The following is a 24,154-nucleotide window of genomic DNA, read 5'->3' on the forward strand; positions in this document are numbered from 1 at the left end:
TGAACCTGTATATAAGGGTCCATTTTTAAATCTTTCTGAAATTATTTGCTGCTAAAGCCTTTGTCAAGACCATTCAAGACACAGCAAATCAAACTGTTCTTTACAATATTACACATCCTCTATGTGTTCAGTTACTTGTAAGAAGGGTCACTTTATTACCATACTCTGAAATAGTTTTCGCCTTTGTGGCAGATCCAGCTTCCACAGCGACCTGTGTCTGATGCATGATTACAAGGAAGATATTTCTTCACGGGGGGGTTAGGAGACCTTGCTTACATTGAAAATGATCCTCTTGTCATCATGTCTATTATGTAGTGTCATTATACATTACAAACCATATAATTAAACATTTTGTTACAGTTTTTGGGTGTTTATCCACAATTTGAATGTCTGAAAGAAAATATGCCCACATTGGAAACCTGCATCTTCAGAGCTTTCACTATTCAATCTGTAACTACTTCATATGAACCTTCTGCTCAGAGTCAAGTGGGTTAGGAGACTAACACGATTGGTTCAAGGCAGGAGCACACCTGGGACAGGGCACAGTCCATTACAGGGAACCTCACAGGTGGTTCTGCACACACAGAGTGGAAAAGAGAACATACAACTCCACATGGACATTCTGGTCCACATTGGTCTGAACCCACAAACCCAGTACTCTGGAGTTGTGTGGCAGTGACAGTTCTGCTAGCTTTTATCATTATAAATAACAATCTTTGAGATGTTTAGGAGTCTCTCTCTCTCTGTGTCTCTCTCTCACACACACACAAGCAGGCAAAAATGAGTTCAGAAACAAGATTAAAACATTTACAGATACCATGTGCCATTTCTACTGTGTGTAAACTACAAATCAGGTACTGAGTGAGAGTCGGTTCAGCTCTCTTCAAAGCGGAGTTACCGAGGCCTCTTGCCGTTGGCTGTAGTCACGTGACCGTGGTGTGTGAAGCTTGGTGTCGACACCGTTCAAAGAGAGAAGTGTCGACACGACTCCGATGCTTGGTGTCGAGCGGAAAAGTGCTTCTCAAATCTCACCCATAAATGTATGTTCACTGCACGGAATGGAAGCGTAAGACATCACACAGGACTTCTATAAACCGTCCTCTTATTCGGGGAAGTGTGCGGCGGTGCAGGGTAAGCGCTTTGTCTGTTATCTGTCGGTTTCCTTTATTTATTAAACTTTATAAGCGACGAGGGGGCTTCCTGTATAGAGAGCGAGCTGATTGGTGAGTGCTCTGTGTTTGTTACATGGGTAGTTCATCTCCCTCAATGTGTTGCGTCTTTTCATGACGCGTACGTTAAACACTTTCTCTGGACTTTTGCTGACTTTTTCGCTGGAAAAACTGTCGACGTATTATTACTGCTGTTTTTGCAAGCTTTAAACGGGTGTTTCTGGTCAGTTTCTGTCGTCGGTGGATGACTGAGATGAGCTGATAAAGAATGAATATTAACTGAGTTATGGGTCTTGTGCTGAGACCAGATTCTGATTCTGAATTCTGAAAATAAATAAAAAAATCCAGCATTTCCCCTTGTCATTTCTGTATGGGGTGTTCCATGTTAGTGGGTATGTACTTTTATTTTGTACAGTTCATAATACGTTTTATCATCTCCACTTTACATAGGAAAAAAAGAAAGACAGTAGCTTATCTGTTGCTGCACATTTGTGTTGGTCATCCTTTAGTCCTTCATCACAGTTCAAATTGCCTGCAGGACGCTGTTGCTTGTATGTTTTTGATTGGTGAACTCCAGCATCACTGCTATGCCTGATCCACTAATACCAGCTCTACTGACACATGAACACTCCACAGTTTGCACTGCAGTGTTGAGAATGATCCACCACACAACTAACACACGTAATGTTCCTCTGGGTTCCTGACCCTTTGAAGGACAGAGTGAATGGGTGGAAAAAGTATGCAGAGCAACATATTAATTACAATCTGTCATGGCAGAGCTACACCAAATTTTGTGGTCCTGAGAGCACCGTCCCTGCCCACTACACCAGTTATGGTAACAGAATCCTCTACAAGTCTAAACAGAACAGCTGACAGGCACTGATTTAAACACCTGTGCTTTGGGCTTTCAGCTTGTGCTCTAGAGGTGACCACGAATGTAGACTTCAGGGGCAGCTTTGGCCTAATGGTTAGAGACTGGGCTTGCTACTGTAAGGTTCCCGGTTTGATCTCCAGGGCCGGCAGGAACATCCATGGCTGAAGTGCCCTTGAGCAAGGCACTGAACTGAGAAAATGAATCCTTGAGCTTGAGACTGTTATCTGCTAACTTCATCACGACAGTAACTTTAAGCTCACCTGTTTTCTCTCTCTCCTCTCATTTCTAAAAGTCTAATTTCATGATCATTTTAGCCAGGTCTGCACCGCCAACGACTCCCAAGTCCACAACAAAGAAATTCTGTGATGGATCTGTGTACAGGGCGGTCCAATATCTTTTGCTTTTGAGACAGGGAGTGAGGGGCATGCTGGGTATTGAAACTAAAGAAAACAATGCACGGATAAACAAAACATTTCACAAAACACGCAGTCTGGTATTGTTTATTTCTCTTATGAAAGAGAGCGTAAAAACATGAAACTAAAGTAAATTTAATTCTGAGGCTGACGGAGGGCCCCACACCCAAAGAAAAGGCCCCGGGCCTCTTTTGTATACGGGCCCTGAGATGATGAAATGGACAGTGAGTATAGAATGTATTAGTGTGTGTAATTATTTAATTATTCATTGGCCTTGCAATGTACATCCAAGTGCAATTTTTATTAGCACCATTTTAAAGTCTGCTGAGTGCTTGAGAGAATGGGGAATGGTTTTGAGTTTAAATAACTTTATTTTTCAGTTCCATGCGCCCCATATTCTCAAATACAGTTTTGGTGAGTTAGGTGTTTTTTTTGAGTATTAGAAAATTATGAAATGGTAAATTAAAAACTTAAACCAGTTCCATGTTAGTCCTTCCCAGGTTGCAGTTAATTCGCTTTGTTGTGGATTATTCTGTTGCTCTCTTCTATTTCCAGCTTCATCACTTTATTTATAGATCACAATGATGTCAAATATAGAAACACAGACTTAAACTTAATTTACTATGACAATAGACTAAAGGCGGCGGCACAGTGCTGCAGCAGGTAGTGTCGCAATCACACAGCTCCAGAGATCTGGAGGTTGTGGGTTCGATTCCCGCCCCGGGTGACTGTCAGTGAGGAGTGTGGTGTGTTCTCCCCGTGTCTGCGTGGGTTTCCTCCGGGTGACTATCTGTGAGGAGTGTGTGGTGTTCTCCCTGTGTCTGCGTGGGTTTCCTCCGCATGACTGTCTGTGAGGAGTGTGGTGTGTTCTCCCCGTGTCTGCGTGGGTTTCCTCCGGGTGACTGTCTGTGAGGAGTGTGGTGTGTTCTCCCTGTGTCTGCATCACTGCACATAGCATCACTGCTATGCCTGATCCACTAATACCAGCTCGACTGACACATTAACACTCCACAGTTTGCACTGCAGTGTTGAGAATGATCCACCACACAACTAATACACGTAATGTTCCTCTGGGTTCCTGACCCTTTGAAGGACAGAGTGAATGGGTGGAAAAAGTATGCAGAGCAACATATTAATTACAATCTGTCATGGCAGAGCTACACCAAATTTTGTGGTCCTGAGAGCACCGTCCCTGCCCACTACACCAGTTATGGTAACAAAATCCTCTACAAGTCTAAACAGAACAGCTGACAGGCACTGATTTAAACGCCTGTGCTTTGGGCTTTCAGCTTGTGCTCTGGAGGTGACCACGAATGTAGACTTCAGGGGCAGCTTTGGCCTAATGGTTAGAGACTGGGCTTGCTACTGTAAGGTTCCCGGTTTGATCTCCAGGGCCGGCAGGAACATCCATGGCTGAAGTGCCCTTGAGCAAGGCACTGAACTGAGAAAATGAATCCTTGAGCTTGAGACTGTTATCTGCTAACTTCATCACGACAGTAACTTTAAGCTCACCTGTTTTCTCTCTCTCCTCTCATTTCTAAAAGTCTAATTTCATGATCATTTTAGCCAGGTCTGCACCGCCAACGACTCCCAAGTCCACAACAAAGAAATTCTGTGATGGATCTGTGTACAGGGCGGTCCAATATCTTTTGCTTTTGAGACAGGGAGTGAGGGGCATGCTGGGTATTGAAACTAAAGAAAACAATGCACGGATAAACAAAACATTTCACAAAACACGCAGTCTGGTATTGTTTATTTCTCTTATGAAAGAGAGCGTAAAAACATGAAACTAAAGTAAATTTAATTCTGAGGCTGACGGAGGGCCCCACACCCAAAGAAAAGGCCCCGGGCCTCTTTTGTATACGGGCCCTGAGATGATGAAATGGACAGTGAGTATAGAATGTATTAGTGTGTGTAATTATTTAATTATTCATTGGCCTTGCAATGTACATCCAAGTGCAATTTTTATTAGCACCATTTTAAAGTCTGCTGAGTGCTTGAGAGAATGGGGAATGGTTTTGAGTTTAAATAACTTTATTTTTCAGTTCCATGCGCCCCATATTCTCAAATACAGTTTTGGTGAGTTAGGTGTTTTTTTTGAGTATTAGAAAATTATGAAATGGTAAATTAAAAACTTAAACCAGTTCCATGTTAGTCCTTCCCAGGTTGCAGTTAATTCGCTTTGTTGTGGATTATTCTGTTGCTCTCTTCTATTTCCAGCTTCATCACTTTATTTATAGATCACAATGATGTCAAATATAGAAACACAGACTTAAACTTAATTTACTATGACAATAGACTAAAGGCGGCGGCACAGTGCTGCAGCAGGTAGTGTCGCAATCACACAGCTCCAGAGATCTGGAGGTTGTGGGTTCGATTCCCGCCCCGGGTGACTGTCAGTGAGGAGTGTGGTGTGTTCTCCCCGTGTCTGCGTGGGTTTCCTCCGGGTGACTATCTGTGAGGAGTGTGTGGTGTTCTCCCTGTGTCTGCGTGGGTTTCCTCCGCATGACTGTCTGTGAGGAGTGTGGTGTGTTCTCCCCGTGTCTGCGTGGGTTTCCTCCGGGTGACTGTCTGTAAGGAGTGTGGTGTGTTCTCCCTGTGTCTGTGTGGGTTTCCTCCGGGTGACTGTCTGTGAGGAGTGTGGTGTGTTCTCCCTGTGTCTGCGTGGGTTTCCTCCGGGTGACTGTCTGTGAGGAGTGTGTGGTGTTCTCCCAGGTAGGTCCTGGACCCACCGCGACCCTGAATTGGATAAGCGGTTACAGATAATGGATGAATAGATTAATGGCTAAGATATTAAACTGCAGTTCTGTATGGTTCTTCATTACTTGACACTTTAGCCTACTTCATTCACTCATACTCAAGCTGGGACTTTTGAAGTATTGTTTTATTTATTTATTGTTTATTGTATATTTATTGTTTTTTTTATTATTATTTATTAAAAATTTATTTTTACAAAGTATGTATTACATGGGATGTACATAAGGCAGCACGGTGGCACAGCAGGGACCTGGAGGTTGTGGGAGTTTGATGTGTTCTCCCCGTGTCTGTGGCTCTTGAAATATTCTTTTATTGTTATTTTTAATTTTTTTAACAAAGTATGTATTACATAGTTTTACATCTAAAAACACATGTTGGTAGGTGGATTGGAGACTGAAAAAGTGTCCTTAGGTGTGAGTGTGTACATGAATGTGTGATCGTGTGTTGCCCAGCGAAGGACTGGCCGCTCCCCCTCCAAGGTGTGTTCCTGCCTTACACCCAGTGATTCCAGGTGGGCTTCAAACCCATCGCAACCTTAAACTGAAAGTGCTTACAAACAGTCAATGAATGAATGAATATATTCACATATTATGGACACCCATCCACTCTACAGTTATTTTCCAGTTAATGGCATTCATCTTTCTTTGTCATAAGAACTAACCCAGCATTGGTGCTTGATCTCAGTGTTTCAAAATCTAGTCTAAAGACTCCTGGAAGAGTAAGGTCTACTTTTGCAGCAATGACAATGTAAGAAAAAACGCTGAATAAGTTGGAAATTCATCACAAAGCAGCCACACCCAGAGTTAAATATTAACCACATACCTGCAAGCCAGGAGAATTGATGTGATTTTATTACAGTACTGATTGCTGTGGGTGTATGCATTTACATGTTGGCTATGGGTGGTCTGTTTGAGAAACCAGTTGCTAAACTGAAAACCTTTATTTATTTTTGGCACAGGCCAAGACACAGGCTACTGTATCAGGGGTCCTAATTTGGTCATTGTTACTGTTGGGGTTGCCATTATCGTGGTAACTGAGGAGGTATCACTTAGCTTGTATTGTAAACTGTAAATCTAATGATGCGTAATTGCCTGGTTACGTCATGGAGGCTAAAGGCTAAACTCGAATAAACAAACTATGATTAACTTGCATGCACTGCAGGGCTGCAAATTGTTGTGTTTTAGTGGATGATACGTACTGCTCAATGTATCTAGCCAGGTATATATTTGAGAAAGAGTTCATGCACCTACTCAGACCTATCAATCTTTTCTACATCTTTAACTGTGGGATTTTGCCAATTCCCATTTTGATTTCCAGTTCTTGTGTAAAAGTGCTTTCTATATTATGTTCTGTGGTTGTTTTATGTGTATGAATGTGCTCTGTTATAAAGACCTGACAGAGTGAACAGTGTAGATAAAAGATGCTTCCTCTTGCTGTGGAAGGAACCTGAGTTATGATTTCTGATTCATGTCGACACAGTGTTTGGTTGAATACGTGAAAACTGAAATAACTAAAAGTGACAGTCGTGCATGCAATATTTATTTCCCTACACATAAATTGTAATTGGTCTTGTGGCTGAAATCCTCATGTATTATGGAGGACCATAGGGTAATGGATTGTTTTCAGTTGTTGTTTGGGGCTGCTGTTTGACCGTGAATCTGTACTGAGTGAAGCTGTGGGCTGTGGTCTAAACCTGCTGTTCGGTTACAGCCAATACTATCAGAGGAGTAGAGTGGTATAACAGGAAGCAAGGAAAGGAAGAAAGAGAAACAGAAACAGATTGGGCAGAATATAGTTTTGATATGACATTAATTATAGAGAATTAGTAGCCAGACCTCAGAAGGTTTGTAGTTATCTGCTTCTAATCCATAGTCATTGTGTAGTTTCCCTTTACAGCACACTCTCCGCTAACACACAAACACAGTTACACACTGCTGTATTCTTTAGGCTGCAGTCCACTGCATTCATTTTCCTTATAAGAATCGGAGCACCACGCCCTTGCAGCTGCTTCAGCTGTTTCACATTGTGAGCAAGTGAGAAAGGAGCTCGGTGGAGCTCAGCACAGTTTAAACAGTGACTAATCAGTCTGTAGCTTAGGTTTGAGATTTCACAAGCTTGAACTGGACAAAGAAGAGGGAGATGAAGAAAAGGATTTGTTCTTGAATACAATATCTGCCCTTTGTAATCTATTTGGCTATAACTCACTGTGTCAAGCATTTGGGAGGTCAGGCACTGATGTTGGATGAGATCTCCTGGCTTGTAGTCGATATTCCAGTACATCATAAATGTGTTCAGTAATTGAGACCTGGCCTATGTAGAGGCCAATGAAGTTCCTTCACAACAAACTCAATAAACAGAGTATTTATGTAGCTCTTTTTATTCTGGAATACTGGAATAGGAAAGGGTCTTCCCCAAACAGTTGTCATGAAGTTGTAAGCTTATAATTTTTAAAGTGTTACACTGTGCTGTATGTGTAGTAGCTGTGTGCATGTCTCGGTCTGATTTCCAGGCCCTGCAGCTCAGGCCAGTCTTTCCAGTCCACTGCAGCTGTAGCCTCCACACTTTGGTTAGTTCCGAGTCCTGTTATGTACCGCACTGCACTGTTGTATACCTTTTACCAGACCCTCTTTTATATTCTTTTTTAATTATCGCAACTCTGTGTGTATCTCCCCAACGAACCACAAAACCCAGATGAAAAACCCACACAACAAAACAAATTGTGGCTAATCCCTTATAAGTGACTGTCTTTAGTTTACTCGTAGTTTTTGTTCTGTACAACACTGTAAAATGTAGTCCATTAAGTTTCCATTCCATGTTCCCACTTGTCTGCTTTTGATGATCTCCTGATATCATTAGATGTAATATTTTACTTTCATACCCTTTCACAGTCTTTTTGTTATGGCTTGTCTATAATGGAATGTAAATAATGTTATATATTACACTTCTGGTTAGATGCTAACTACATTTCATTGGCCCTGTACTTGTACTCTGCACAATGACAGTACAGTTGAGTCTAATCTAATCTAATCTAATCTAATCGGTCGTAACAGTACCATTCAAATGAACTTGTGGGGGCGTAAACAAAACCCCGGAAGACATCTTCTCGTTATTATTCCTCCTCCACTAAACGTTGTTGTTGGAACCTTGCATTCTGGTAAATGATGATTTATCGTTCTAGAGAACACATTTCTACTGCTCTAAAGTCCCGTGGTGATCTTTGACTTCTTTGTAGCTATTGAGAAATGGAAACCAGTTTCACGGAAGTTCCAGTAAAGTTTGTGTGCTGATCTTCCTTTCAGAGGCAGGTTAGAACTCTGCAGTGAGTGAGGCCCTAGATGCAGTGATCTGTGAGTTATATGATTATCTGCTTTGTGGCTGAGCTCTTGTTGCTCACTTTTTACAGAAATAACAACAGGACAGATCAAGCAGGGCAGACATGTACAAACCTTATCATACAATATATGGACATTTCCTTAATTTTTGCTGACCTCAATATTGTCTATTGTGTTTGTTTATGTTTGTTTATATTAAAATGAATCACCAATATTTTAACCACTCACTCCCTTCTGTTTTCTGGTTTTCTCTGTCTTGTCTGTTCTGGGGAAGTTATGGCACAAGATATTGAGATTTAGAAAGCTATTTATCTGAGCAGTGGGTCTTTATTTGCTAAAAAACAACAAACAAACAACAAATAGCCCCCAACATTAGAATAAAACCGAATCACATTATTCCAGTGTGATACTCTGTGTGTGAATGTGTTGGTTTAACTTTGTCCAAATCTCTCCTCGTGGAGTCCGTATTATTTGAGGTTATCATCCAATACCTAGTTTTACTGGTAAATAAATAATGATTTTAAATAATGTGTGCTGTTGATTTAACAAATTCATGCAATCAAGGAACCGTGACCTTGAAATGGACTAGCGGAAAAGGGATCCTTATTTGTTTTATATTATTATTTGTTTGTATAACTTTATACAAACATCACGCATACTGAGAAGGCATTATCCATCCACCCATCCATCCATTATCTGTAATCCAATTCAGGGTCACGGTGGGTCCAGAGCCTACCTGGAATCATTGGGCGCAAGGCGGGAATACACCCTGGAGGGGGCGCCAGTCCTTCAAAGGGCAACACACACACACACCCACACATTCACTCACACACTCACACCTATGGTCACTTTTGAGTCGCCAATCCACCTACCAACGTGTGTTTTTGGACTGTGGGAGGAAACCGGAGCTGAGAAGGCATTAGTTTAAATGTAGATAATCATCTTAGGTGCCCAAGACTTCTGCACAATACTGCGTGTGTATAAATATATATATATATATATATATTCCAATTTTAAGGTTCCAAATTTAATAACTATATTTTTAAAGGGGTGTAATTGCACTGTTATGTTCTGATGTCATCAGTATATCAGATGCATAAAATTATCTTAAAATGACAATAATTGTTTATCACAATTACTTCCCGAGACAATATATCAACCTCAAAAAAATGGCTATCACGACAGGCCTACATTGAAGGTAATTGAGTTTTTGAATGCATGTGTCTCCAGTAAACCATCTGCCGATCCAGTTATTTTTTGAGAAATAAAACATGGACTGGCTTATTTTTGAAACATGCTCTCATGATGTACAATTACATTGTGTGTTAACTGCAGTAATTGTGTAGAGACAAAGGTTTGTTGTCTGAAATGGTTATTCGAGTGAGGTCGGATGTTTAATGAGTATGTGGGCAAAAAAAAAAAAAATTACATGGTAATTGAAGTGACCAGGCCCTTCATGAAGGAGAAAACATGGCAGAACGTGTTTGGAGAAGAACAGAGATGTGGGTAAAGAGAGGCATGACTTCATAAAATCAAAGACACATGCTTGAAAGTCATGCTTTTTTTGTTTTCCACTGTTGCCTTGTTACTGCACTGAGTCCTGTTCCACTCAGATCCAGCACAAATATATGACTCTGAATATTTGATATTTCAGTCTGTTTTGTGTATAATGTTACATTGCCAAAAGTTTTGCATTTTTTTTTATACTTTTGAGAAATGCAGATTTCTGGTTGGACATTTTTGCTCGGTGTATTTAAATAAAAAAACAAAACAAAAAACCCAACAACGTTTGTATTATGATTTGCATTAGTTTACCTTCATTAATTTACAACATATTTAAACAAATAAGAGGTATTTAGATATAAAGTAGCCAGGGCTGCTTGTCATTTGTTGTATTGCATGGATGAATTCCCAAATATCGTCATTAAATAACAATATTTAAACAAACAAATAATAGCAATAATCATAAATAGCAACAATGTGCACCTCCCAGCAATAATACTGTTTATACTTTAGCTCGACAGCATTTGCAATAAGTGTTTGTTTGGTCCACGTCCGAACTTTTAAACCCGAAGTTCCTCCAGACAACAGACACGGCTCCTTTTTTGGCAAAAAATTCTTCTCATCATCTTCTACTTCAATGTCTGGAACATCTTCTGGTTCAAAACGTACCCTGTCCATTTTCACCGTGCTCAACAACTCCACTAATACCTGCGCTCTGTTCCATGCGTGATTAGTGGTGCAGCAATCGTAAATGTCCCCTGTGAAACAATTTACCACCGCTCTGCGTTCCGGACATGGTTAGGCTTTTTAAACTAGTGTGGCCGGTATATAAAAAAATTTATAACAAAAATTTAAAAAACGTTTTTTGGTGCGAACCGGTATACCACCCAGCACTAGTTTGCATGTTGATTAAAAACAGGAGCATATCTTCCAACAAGCTTTTCACATATTCAGATTTGCAAAATACACTTATGAAAAACACAAATAATTTTATGTACTCTCCCTGGAAGAAAGCTACCAGGATTTGTGCCTGGATCCAGGCCTGGGGTTTGTGTCCGATTGGGAGCACCTTATCGGTATCTGGGCAGTCCATGTAACCAGGCCTGGCTCAGCCCAATAAGCATGTACCGGTTGGGGTGAGTGATATGGATACCCTGGATAATATGGATAATAAACCCTGTTAAGTTCCGCCTTTTGGGAAGCAGCTGTGTATGGCTGTGGCCAAAAGCTAGATGTGCCGTTTTGTGGCAGCCTTCCAAGAACCCGGTGGTGGACACAGAGGTGAGGGAGGCTGTCAAGCAGAAGATGGGGGGGCTTTTTGAGCCTGGATGACTTGGGGAATTCAGCAGATGGGTACGGGGATGTGAAAAAAGTTTGCAGCTGTGGCAGAGTGTGGGACGAGCTTGGAGAAGCAATGGAGAATAACATTTTAAAGATAGTGGTGTAACGTATCACAGGTAATCCATGATTTGTACTGATAGACCCCATTTTGGGACACAGGTGATCGATGGAATACTCCCCAAATTTGAATCGTAACAATGTGTAATAAGGACTGGACAAAAATTCAATATAAATATATATATCAATTATAAAATGTTTCAATAGCAATAATAATTTTTATACATATCTTCAGTATATTTTATTTACAGTATCTGTCACTGACTGACCGTCATTACAAGGCGGTGCTGCCATCAGTTCATTGCACTTAATTTTAAAGTTAGTTTAAAAATATTAATACTGACAAAGCCAAATGGTTGTTGTTTGATGGTGCTGCCATGTTGCTTTCAGTTCTTCCAGCACAGCCATACATCAACATCAGTCTTGTGTCTCAGTGGAGTGCAGAGATCTATCCATGTGAGGTGTGGGAGTCAAGCTCAGTGTATAAAGAAAAAATATAGTCAACCTCAGATCGATGGACACCACTATTAACTTCATAGCATAATAAAAGAATAAGAAAGAGAGTTAATCACTCCACTCAAGAGCTACATTACAGTGTAAGGGGATGCTCCAGGAGTATGAGGTGCCAGGCAAGCAGTAAGCCAGGCTTGTTCATGTGGGTGTTGGACTCTGTCAAGGTTGTGCCTTGTCTCCACTCCTATTCCTGATATTCATGAACAGGGCAGCAAGGCCTTTTAAAAAATCTACATTCACGATGATACATATTTTGTTAAAAAGAAATCCAAATCACCACTGCATCATAGTGTTCAGTAAATTCTGTTGTTATTATGTGGACGGTTTCAGTATAACTTTTAAATAACATGATTTCTACATGAAATTTTTACATGAGCTGTGACTGTTCTAAACATGGCATTAACACAACTTTTTCTTCTTTTTTTTTCCAGGGACTTTGGGACAAGACTTCAGTTTTTGCCACATGAGTCAAAACTGGTCTTTTTCATCTAGTCTCTCTTCCTCATTCAGCACTGGTGGATTTACACGCCCTAATTAGCCACCCAGAACCTTCCATCCTTATTGGCTTAACATAGTCCTGCCCCCTTTGTTGTGAGCAGTTAACTCTCTGTTGCCAGGCAGATCACACTGGGGAGAAATGGAGCCTATATACGCCACAGGGATGGCAGCCAAGCTGCGCAGCCAGTGGGACAAAGATGAAGGATTGGGACAGAACCACAAGGCCATCAAGTTCCTGGGACAGGACTATGACACGCTGAGGATGCAGTGTGTAAAGAGCAGGAACCTGTTTGAGGATAGTTACTTCCCTGCTAGTGTTTCTTCCCTGGGTTATAATGAGTTGGGTCCCCGTTCCTCCAAGACAAGTGGTGTGCGCTGGATGAGGCCGCCGGTGAGACAATGGGAAAAGTTACACACATTATTCACATTTATTTTATTTTTTTAAATGAATAGTTTGGAGCAAAATCACAACTAAAGAGTTCCCCCACTTACCCAATATGTAATTTATTCAGCAAATAAAATACAATAAATCATTTTTTAGCTGTCCATATCACCCTGCGTCAGAATGCAACAAAACCGCACCTCCTTCCACATCGATTGATTAAATAGGAGTGATTGATTTCTGAATAAACAGTTCTTAAGAAGTGCAGCTTTAAACTCTCCAGTCTGACCTGACAGCTCAACAGTGTTTTTCCTCAGCTATTTTCTTTTTCATTCCTCTCTCATTCGTCTCTTGCTATTACATTTTTTATTTTGTTTTCCTTCTCCTCACTTCTGCCATTTTTACTCACTATTAAACTCTGTGAACTACAGTGGTCCGCATGTTTGTTCCATTCTTTCCAGCTCTCTGTCCCAAACCTCTGACCTGGTTCTCCATAGCCGTACAGTTTTCCGATCCGAAACTCTGCTCTAACTCCTGTCCCCATGCTCTCTTTTTCCTCTTAATCTCTTCTACTTCTCCCTTTTTTCCTACATTTTCTGGCATTTCTATGAATAGCATTAGCCTAATTTGTACTTTTAATAATCTTATGATGTGCATTACACAGTGCACAGTATTCTAGTCAGCAGAAATTAAATACATACTGTTTTGAATTGACAGGTATATCATGACTAGCATATACCTCTTGATCCTTGTTTTTCCCCCACAAAGCAATGGATTAAAACATTTATGCATGTATTGCTTAATAATATATAGCAAACTGGAAGTAAGTAGTCCTCTCTAGATCTAAATTGATTCTGGTTGTTCGTTGGTTATCATCATTATAACAGATTTCACATGTTCAGAAACACTTGCAGGCACACCTTTTGCATGTTCAGGTGAGGAGAAACGCCCATATATTAAAACAGCAGCGATCTTTGCAGTCAGTTCTGATTTCTTAACAACAAGCACATTTGTCTTCTAGAAAGAAAGCCAAAAAAGACAGTAACATTTTATATTTGCGGTGAATAATGCTACCAATTTGAAACTATTGCATGTTTGTCTGGCTCACATTTATTATCAACAAATGCGTATTACACATCAGTAAACATAAGAACCAATTGGCTTACTTTGTTAATTTGTAAAGAATGAATAACTGTTCATTCTGATTGTTCAGTTCTACACTTTACCCACTCCAAACAATGCTTTTTATAGCTCCTCACTACCCCGGTGTTTGATTCTCTGAGGAATTCCTGTCATCCTGTCTCTGTATGAGCATGCATCTTGGTTTTGTTGCTATGGGTGAGTGTGGGAAATAGAGAAGGCAGTGTGGGATTGGGTTGGGAGCATATTGATGGCAGCTATCCTGAAGTGATTGGTGTAAAAATAAAAGGGACAGAGATGGGTAGCATTACTGATTTAGCAGGTTTACTCCCTGCCCGCAGGCTTAGAGTAGATGCTGCAGCAGCACAAAGAGTAATAAAATAATAAAGCGGGCCGCATGCCAGAGGAAGGCTGTGAAACTGCACTCTTGCTCTTGATACTGTAGCAGTTTTCTAGAGAAAGCCTGAGCTAATGCAGTTTTTCTCCACCCTGGTCCTGAACATGAAGTCTTAAAGGCTTGGAACTTGCTGAACTAAGGAAATAAAGACTAATAATTTCAAGTGTGCTTCTTTCACAAGTCATTAAGAAAAACAGTGACTATCCATATGTTTGCAGAAGTGTAATAAGGCTAACATGATTTTTATTCCCTTATTTGGTTATCTGTTTGTGTGTTCAGGAGATCTGCTCGCGACCCCAGTTCATTGTGGATGGAGCAACACGCACAGACATCTGCCAGGGAGCTCTGGGTGAGTGCGCACAGATGCTTTTTTGGAGTGTCATCTTGTTACCATGGCAACAGTTTCTACAGAAAGAAGAGTGTATACTCCCTAGGCACAGGACTCCAAAGTCCAGACTGCAACGCTGACCACAGTTTGATACATAGTAACAAAATCATAAATATTTTAGGAATAAAGAGAAAATATAACATGATAAATGAGTGGTGCAGCTAATTTGAAACCAGGATTGCGTTTGTACAGTTTGCGTTTATAGTAGCAGCGTAACAGGGAGTGTCAGAAACCACAAGTCTACTTGGAAATTACTTCACAAGCTTACAGGGGTTGAGTCCAGGGGGTGATGATTAAGGAAAAGTGGCTTTTGTTTTAAGGAAATTTGGTCTTTGGCCAAATTATTGGCCTTTGTAGAGTTGTGCTGTGATTTACCCTGAATACTGCATTTCCATTTATAATGAACGCTCTGCTCCTGTGGAGCTTGTGTGTGTGTGTGTGGTGGGGGGTGATCCACATCGCTGTCACAGCACAAAATACACAGCTGCTATAATTCTGGAGAAACCAAGCTTGACTTAATGCTCGTGCACCTGAAAACCTGTTTCAACCTGTACAGCATTTAGGGCCGAGGCTGTGGTACCTGCATTAAACCATGGCTTGCGTTTCCTGTGGATTGTTCTACATTTTAGTAAAAATCTATGCCAAATTTGGATATAATATAGTTATACATGTCATACTTTTGGCAGCTGCAGTGCTTTACTCACCCAATGGTCCAAAATGTTGTTTCTTTATAAAGTAGTGTCTTTTATTTTTAAGTGTAGATTTCGTTTCGAGCTTAGACACTGGGATGTGACAGATTTATTAGATTAGGATGAATCAGTCAACCAGAGCTCTAAATGGTTTTCCTTTTGAACACGATGGAAATCACTGGTTCTTTAGATGGTACTGATACCAGGTGTGAAGAGCTGATATTAACATGAAATGCTTGATTGAATACTGGGGGAATAAAAAGAACCCTAGCAAATCCTGCACCTTTTCTATCCTGAAAGTATAAATATTGCTGGTGGATCCTGGCTAAACCACTTCACTTTCTGTTTACAAGCTCTGCAGCTTTAGTAGCCAAAGTGTCTGTGTGCCCCTGGAGATGTAATATGGAAGAGAGAAAATATGGGTGGAAGCCTGGCTGCTGGCCATAATGAATTCTTCATGATTGAATGCAAGCCCAGCCTTCCCCAGCAAAGGACAAATAATTGCACTGAACAAACTATGCAAAAATGTTTGCAAATTTAAATGGCAGGATTCCTTACTCCAGAAGGTTCTAACTTTATTTAATTATCTTTTAGCTAATTAATTGTAACACAGCTCCAGGGACCTGGAGGTTGTGGGTTTGACTCCTGCTCCAGGTGACTGTCTGTGAGGAGTGTGGTGTGTTCTCCCTGTGTCTGCGTGGGTTTCCTCCGGGTGACTGTCTGTGAGGAGTGTGGTGTGTTCTCCCTGTGTCTGCGTGGGTTTCCTCCGGGTGTTCTGGTTTCCTCCCACAGTCCAAAAACACACGTTGGTAGGTGGATTGGCGACTCAAAAGTGTGTGTGTGTTGCCCTGTGAAGGACTGGCGCCCCCTCTAGGGTGTATTCCTGCCTTGCGCCCCGTGATTCCAGGTAGACTCTGGACCCACCGCGACCCTGAACTGGATAAGCGCTTACAGATAATGAATGAATAATTAATTGTACCGATTAATTAACTCAGTAAGCTTTTGGAGAGAAAGTATGGTAATCTATCTCAGTATATTGTATGTCTAAGTGGATGGAAGTTCAGTGCTGTGTCTTATTTTTTTGCAGGTGACTGTTGGCTTCTGGCTGCTATTGCATCTCTCACTCTGAATGATAACTTATTGCACCGTGTGGTTCCACATGGACAGAGCTTCAGTAATGGCTATGCTGGTATCTTCCACTTCCAGGTAAGAACACCTCTGAGTTGGGGTGTAGAAAATGTATATATTTTTAAAATAACTGTACAATAACAAATGAAACTGAATTATTTATCAAAGGGACACCTTCCTAAAAACGGTTACGGCAAATAATGTTGTGCCTCTATAGTCTGTACAGTGTCCTGGCTGATGGACAGTCCATTTTGTGATGATGTGCCATTTAAAGAGACAGTACGGAAAATTTGTACCATAAAATTGCAGCTTCAGAATCATTGTGATGCTTCACTGACCTGTAATAGGGAGAATAGGGCCTCTGTCATTGCTACTCTGTTCACCTGCACTAAATAACTTTTGGAGGAGGGTAGGAAACCACCTCCCCCTCTCCATTGATTACCTAGTGTTCCTTAAAAGTTGTTGAACTTTGTAAAGAAGTTAGTTTTTTAAATCTACGTCACCTTTTGTGTAGATGGGTCAGGGCTGGGTGTTTGTTTTCCCTTTAACTTTCATACGAACATGGCTGATGTTAATATTAGGAAAGGAAGCATTGAACAAATAATATAAGAGCTGAAGGCAGCCCACAGTGCCTACTCGAGGATGGACAAAGGTCTGTCCCTGCCAGGAGGACGTCACTTGTGTTAATAACTGGGGGATCCCAGACATAACTTGTGATTAAATATAGCCAAAACTAAACACAAATTAGGAAAAACAAGAGGAAGCATTTGCCTTTTATTAATTATCATGTTATCATTATACATACAATAATCTGTGTGTGCTTCACATCCCATGCCGTGATTTATGTGTGAAGTCATACCAGGGTAAATCTAATTTCATCAGCAATGCTAATGCTGACTTGCCAATTATAAAACTGTTTGGTCACACATGAAATATTTCACACATACATGCCTTCAGTGTCCCCACTAACCTACCCAAGGCTCTAGGGGCAAGTACTTCTTTGTGTGAATGGTTGAATCAGTCCCTCGGTTGGTGGGTGAAACACACCTGTCACCAATCCCTCCCCTCTCAGGTATTCTTTTGTGTGTTAATACGTGGGGCTTTAGTGTGTCCAAATGAAAAAGGCAAGAGAAAGCTACACGCTTAGGCACACATTCAGTACGAGGGTGGGGTTTTCTGTTAATCAGCAGTGTAGCTGCAGGGGTGAGAACGGAAGTTTGTCATGTGTGCAGTGCAGGTGTGTGTGTGTGTGTGTGTGTGTGTGTGTGTGTTTTTGTGTATGCTTAATGGTTACTACAGCTGAGATTGGGGAGGGTATTGTGGGTTCTGTCATACAGGCCATATAAGTGCATAGTTGATTACAGTTTCCTGCTTTTATAACTGACTATTTAAAATATTCATATTAACAATGTCAGAATAACTTTAGCAAGACGCAGTCTTAATTGATTATTAGCTTTGGGTATATTGGGTATATCCACTTTATTATGTAGATTGCAGTTATTTATTATAATATGTTTTCATTACACACCACCTTTCATACCTTTTTAAATACACTTCCAAGTTATTTTTTAAAAAAAAGGAGGCAGCATAAGATTTGGTTATTAAATTATGGTTTTGTTATAGTAATGGATCATTAAAAACCCTTTAAAAGGCTGCCCAAATATTAAAACTATATTAGTTAAGTGTGAAATGTTTTACGTATGATTATTATTTTTATTATTATGGTCAATGAAAGGCTCAAATGGCATAAGTGCATTCCTGAACTGTAACACTACTCACACTAGTGCCCTTTTAAAAGGCCCCTCTCTCTGTTGCCAAACCCCACCCCCTGTGTGTTTAACAGACTGAGCAGAAGCAGGCCCAAAGTAAACACTAACTCCCCCCATAACACTGATAATAAGAACAAGAACTAGTTGGAATTTGAAATTAAATTCAAATTCTTCTCAAACCTTTCCTTAATTCACCAGATTTTTATTTAAAAGAAAGTTCCACTTTTTTTTTTTCCATCGTCCCTTCAGGCCTTATTTAAATGAGGAGTTAGCAGACTGAAATATCAGTAGACTGAAATTCTCCATTAAACCTTTTAATGTGTGAATCTAAAAGCCTGAAACTGGATTTTTTTTTTCCATGTTTTGTTCCACGTTGTTATGATACAGCATGTGTAACTGTATCATTCAGCCTACAGCAGTGTAGCCACACCCATTCAGAATGGAGATTAGCCCTGCGCTACTTTTTGAATGATGCACGCAGGACAGCGCCAATCTGAACAGAACAGGTTATTTAAGGTCTCAGAAGCAGAAACAAAAATGCTTGTTTACTTGTAAAAGAATGAGAGGTAAATTGAACAATGGTCATGTAAAAAAAAATCATTACGACTGTAGGTACCTACAACTTTCATTATTAGATATATGGGATATATATAAACATGAGATTAATGCAGGATGCAAGCTCATATCTAATGCCAATAAAGTGTTGATAAATCAGAAACAAACTGAGAGATAATGTAGGAGAAATGGCACGTATCTAGCAAAACAGGATGTAGTGCACTTGAGTGATAGAAAAAGCTCCTTAAAATACAAATATACAAGAGGAGTGCCTAGTTCTGTGCATGTAAACACAGAAAACACTTGCACATTCAACAGTTCATATTTATGTCCTTAACACATGCTGGTATTAGCATAAAGTATGTATGTGCCATGTATGTGTCTCTCTCTCACACACACACACACACACACAAGGACTAATGCATGTAGATGTGCAGAGATGGTGTTTTTCCTCTGGTGAGTCCTATGAGACTGTACTTGACAGCTTTCAGAATGCTTTCTGTCAGTTGTAAAGCTCTAATGTATTATTGTCCTCTGCATATGTTCAGAGTAGGAATACGAGCTGACATGAACACTAGCATGAAGAAAGCTGGTGTATGTGTGCTTTATTCAGCGTTATAAATGTATTCAAGTTTTGGGCAAAATAGGGTCTTTCTGTTTAATTTATTTAATCCAACTTTTAAGTACATTATTCATTTTTAACATCAAATAATATCAGAAATCATATGGATGCAGACGGTCTTGTATGTTTTCAGAGTCCCTTTTTTGTCCCTAAAGTTTAGAATTTTACAAGGCAGCTGAGGTATGTTTGGCTAAGTGTAGGGGTTCTTGTTTGAATGTTAGTGTTACTATGAAGTGGTGTGTAATGTCAGTGAAAGCTTTCGGAACAGCATTTGGCTGCAGACATATCGGTATTTCACTAAAGGTGGAAAGAGTTAAATTTACAATCATTCATTCTCTGTAAGCGCTTATCCAGTTCAGGGTCGCGGTGGTTCCAGAGCCTACCTGGAATCATTGGGCGCAAAGCAGGAATACACCCTGGAGGGGGCGCCAGTCCTTCACAGGCCAACACAGACACACGCCCACACACACACATTCACTCACACCTACGGACACTTTGGAGTCGCCAATTCATCTACCAACATGTGTTTTTAGACCGTAGGAGGACCCGGAGGAGCACCCGGAGGAAACCCCTGCAGACACAGGGAGAACATACCACACTCCTCACAGACAGTCACTTGGAGGAAACCCCTGTAGACACAGGGAGAACACACCACACTCCTCACAGACAGTCACCTGGAGGAAACCCCTGCAGACACAGGGAGAACACACCACACTCCTCACAGACAGTCACCCAGAGGAAACCCACGCAGACACAGGGAGAACACACCACACACCACCTCACAGACAGTCACCCGGAGCGGGACTCGAACCCACAACCTCCAGGTCCCTGGAGCTGTGTGACTGCGACGCTACCTGCTGCACCACCGTTCCGCCCTAAATTTACAATCAGATGCACAAAATTAAAAAGTAGACAAACAAATTCTGATAAATACTGTGTTTGAACTGATTTAGCAGATGAGATGAAGCACAGCCAAAGCAAAAGTGCCTCCCAATATCAAACTAATATTTTATACCTGGTATTTACTTGTTATTTTCTCATTTATTTTGGACACAATTACGTGAACTTAATTAAATATAAAATAAATGTTTTGTACCGTACAGAATACGTGTGTTCCTGTGAACCAGAGCATTTCCTAACTTCAGACTTGGATATAATTAGAAGCAGGCATGCATAATTGTGTTTGTGTGTGTGCTTGTGTGTATACATTCATGAGAGAGCAGTTCTTAACTGTGACTCATCCAGATGTAATTAGAAGCATGTGTGTGTGTGTGTGTGTGTGTGTGTGTGTGTGTGTGTGTTAAAGAGGTTTCATTCTATTTCTAATCTGTCCCAGGAAAGGACCACAGAGAAGAATACAGTATAGTTCTGTTAATCCAGTTTGCCACCCATAACTACTGCTCTGTCCAGGTTGAGCTCATCTAACAAGGGCTTAGTTGAGAGAGATAAAATCTGGAGAAATATGATGCAACCACACACTGATAACACAGTAGGGCAGTTGCTACATTATGTCAGAAGTAGGAAGTAAAAAATAACACTTGCCTGTTTACAACTCTCATATTATATGACACAATGTAGCACCATATACACAACACAATATTCATGCAACACAAAATATAGTGAAACACAGGACCTGGCTGTTATTAATTTTGCCTAAATTTTATGTAATAATGAGTTGATATTTTATATGGTCAAAATATGGCTTAATTGAACAGTGATTTTCTGATGCTCCCATTGTAACGTTAATAATAAATTACATATTGTAGTTAAGGGCGGCACGGTGGCGCAGCAGGTAGGTGTCACATTCACACAGCTCCAGGGGCCTGGAGGTTGTGGGTTCGATTCCCCCTCCGGGTGACTGTCTGTGAGGAGTGTGGTGTGTTCTCTGTGTCTGTGTGGGTTTCCTCCAGGTGCTCTGGTTTCCTCCCACAGTCCAAAAACACACGTTGGTAGGTGGATTGGCGACTCAAAAGTGTCCGTAGGGGTGTGTGTGTGTTGGCGCCCCCTCCAGGGTGTATTCCCGCCTTGCGCCCATTGATTCCAGGTAGGCTCTGGACCCACCGCGACCCTGAACTGGAAAAGCGCTTACAGATAATGAATGAATGAATATTCTAGTTAAATGTTATACATCAATTTATAGTCCATTATATTGAAGCCTTCTTGTAAATTAAGAAGTTGCACAATTTTTGTGAAATCTGTAGTTTTAAAAATTATTAAATGTTTTTAAATATTTTATTATTATTTTAAATAGCTGTTGACAACAGCTGTAAACTCGCAGGTTTTACTCTTACAGCTTCCTCTAACTCCATATATATCATATACATCCCTAACCCTAAGCCTAACACCCGCCCCCCACCCCCTTTTTACCCCATCATCCATTCATTATCTGTAACCACTTATCCAGTTCAGGGTCATGCCTGGGTCCAGAGCCTACCCGGAATCATTGGGCGCAAGGCAGGAACACCTCCGGTAGGAACTTTTACCCAAGCAGAATCCATGAAATAAAGGAACCAGTCCAGTGAACCAACAGGAAACACAAAGCCCGTATGAAAAAAAAAAAAAAAACATTCTCTGACCTCACAACACAACATTTTTGTGGCAGGCATAGATTCAGTAAAGCAGCAGAGTCAGAGGGCTGGAATCCGCCCACAGACAGAGAGCGATGCAGCTGATGGATTTGACTCTAGAGGAATGTTTACTGATAAATTACTGTTTGTTAGTCACCCAGTGAACTGTGAGAGAGCACTGCAGCCTATATTTCACTGTCTATCTCTCTCTCACTTTCTCTCACGCTACTCTTTCTAGCCGTGACATTGCATCTATGCCCCGGAGCATACAAAATGAACAGCCCTCCTTTTCACAGAGTCTACTAACACTGCTGCACCTGAGCGCCTGTTTGATTTTCTGCTTCATTTGCAGTGAAACAATCCACACCTCTAAGATGGTTTGAATATACACTGAGAAGACAAAATATGAACACATCTGACAAGTCAAGTTTTAAGGAGTGGTCTAAGGAAGAACCTCAGTTGAACCGGTGAATGGCTCTTGAACGCCCAAAGCTCACTGATGGGTTGCACATGGGTTGCAAAAGTAGCCCGTCTGGTCTGAACCCACAGCTGAACAACTGTAGCTCAAACTGCTAAAAATGTTGCTGCTAATTACAAGAGAAAGGTGTCACAACAGTCATTATAACTGGCTTTGTATTAAACTGCATAGCTTCAGAATGTTTGGCCTGTACCTGCTTATAGCATTAACATAAGCATGCGAGCCTTCACACTGGACCGTAGAGCAGTGGGAGAAGGTGTCTCATTAAAGTATATGATTGCCTTCATTTTACAGGATTTGGTGTTTAAAAAAACATCTTCATTGTGGGAAAACAGCATGGAAAGGCCAGTTAGCACGCTTTGGACAAGCTGCACTGTTTGCTTGTTCAGCCTAGCAGCAGTTGTGCTGAAAGAACACGTTTTTCCAGGCGGAGCTTTGACGGACTGTTGCACATTGTTACTGAGATTCTCATGAGGGTGTTAAAATCATTAGGGCTTTTGTAGTTAGTGTATTAAACTGTTCTTGATTAAACGTGTAGAATGAGGAGTACTGTTGCAGGTTCCCTCAGCTGTTTACTCATGCAGCACTGATGAAAGCTAGTCTGCCCTCGCTCACCCAGTGTAATGTATGCTACTCTATTAATGTGATCATTGTTAACTGCTTAGGGGAAAGGACAACATGGGATTAGACCTTCCCTTTCACTTTGTGTGTGTGTGTGAGAGAGAGGAAGGGGTGTGTGTGTGTGTGTGCTCTACCGTTCCACGACAAAAAGTAAGGAAACTATATCTGTTGTGCCACCTGCTGGTTATTTCTGTTGTTTTTGCATTATATCAGATACATGTCTTATGCAACTAATTTCTCTCTCTCTCTCTCTTTCTCTCTCTCTCTGCAGTTCTGGCAGTTCGGAGAGTGGGTTGATGTGGTGATTGATGACAGGCTGCCAGTGAAGGACGGGAAGCTGTTGTTTGTTCACTCTGCCGAAGGCGGGGAGTTTTGGAGTGCTCTGGTTGAGAAGGCCTATGCCAAGTAAGATAAAAGGCGGAGTCAACAGCATTCACACAGTGACCATTTCCCCAACCCTGCTCTGCAACCTTTCTTACTGTTTTTCCAACAGATTATATCGTACATATAAATGTATTGATACGTACGTATGGCTTTAGATTAGGTGTGTCGGAGCAGGGAATACAGAATTCACATTCTGTCTCTGATCATTTTGCAGTATGTTTTAGGTTTAAAATGTGTTTTATACTGAGGTTTGTGTGTGTTTCAGACTGAATGGCTGTTACGAGGCTCTCTCAGGTGGCAGTACATCGGAGGGGTTTGAGGATTTTACTGGTGGAGTGACAGAGATGTATGACCTGAAGAAGGCTCCAGCTGATCTTTACAACATTATCCAGAGGGCTGTGGAGAGAGGATCTCTGCTCGGTTGTTCTATAGACGTCAGTATCACAAATCTGCTCCGTTCACTGGATATTTCATGAGTGACAAGCAGTTCAGGAGTTTGGTGGGCCATAGAAGGTTGACAGAGTTGATTAAACAGTTAATGAGGAGTCTATCTAGTTCTTATTACTTCTATTTATCT

The 24,154-nt window shown here is 40.9% G+C and overlaps 1 protein-coding gene across 1 annotated transcript in view; it reads left to right on the plus strand.

Moving 5' to 3' along the window:
- Positions 1-950: 950 nt before the first annotated feature.
- The window catches only part of capn1 (calpain 1), a 32,496-nt gene continuing 9,292 nt past the window's right edge, over positions 951-24,154 (plus strand). Inside the window, exons 1-6 of the mRNA XM_066680392.1 lie at positions 951-1,131; positions 12,391-12,848; positions 14,656-14,725; positions 16,541-16,659; positions 23,465-23,598; positions 23,843-24,011. Coding sequence (XP_066536489.1) covers positions 12,597-12,848; positions 14,656-14,725; positions 16,541-16,659; positions 23,465-23,598; positions 23,843-24,011 — 744 coding nt within the window. The 5' untranslated portion in view covers positions 951-1,131; positions 12,391-12,596. The remainder of the gene's footprint in view (positions 1,132-12,390; positions 12,849-14,655; positions 14,726-16,540; positions 16,660-23,464; positions 23,599-23,842; positions 24,012-24,154) is intronic.

This window comes from Hoplias malabaricus, chromosome 9 (genome assembly GCF_029633855.1).
Source record: "Hoplias malabaricus isolate fHopMal1 chromosome 9, fHopMal1.hap1, whole genome shotgun sequence".
NCBI lineage: Eukaryota > Metazoa > Chordata > Actinopteri > Characiformes > Erythrinidae > Hoplias > Hoplias malabaricus.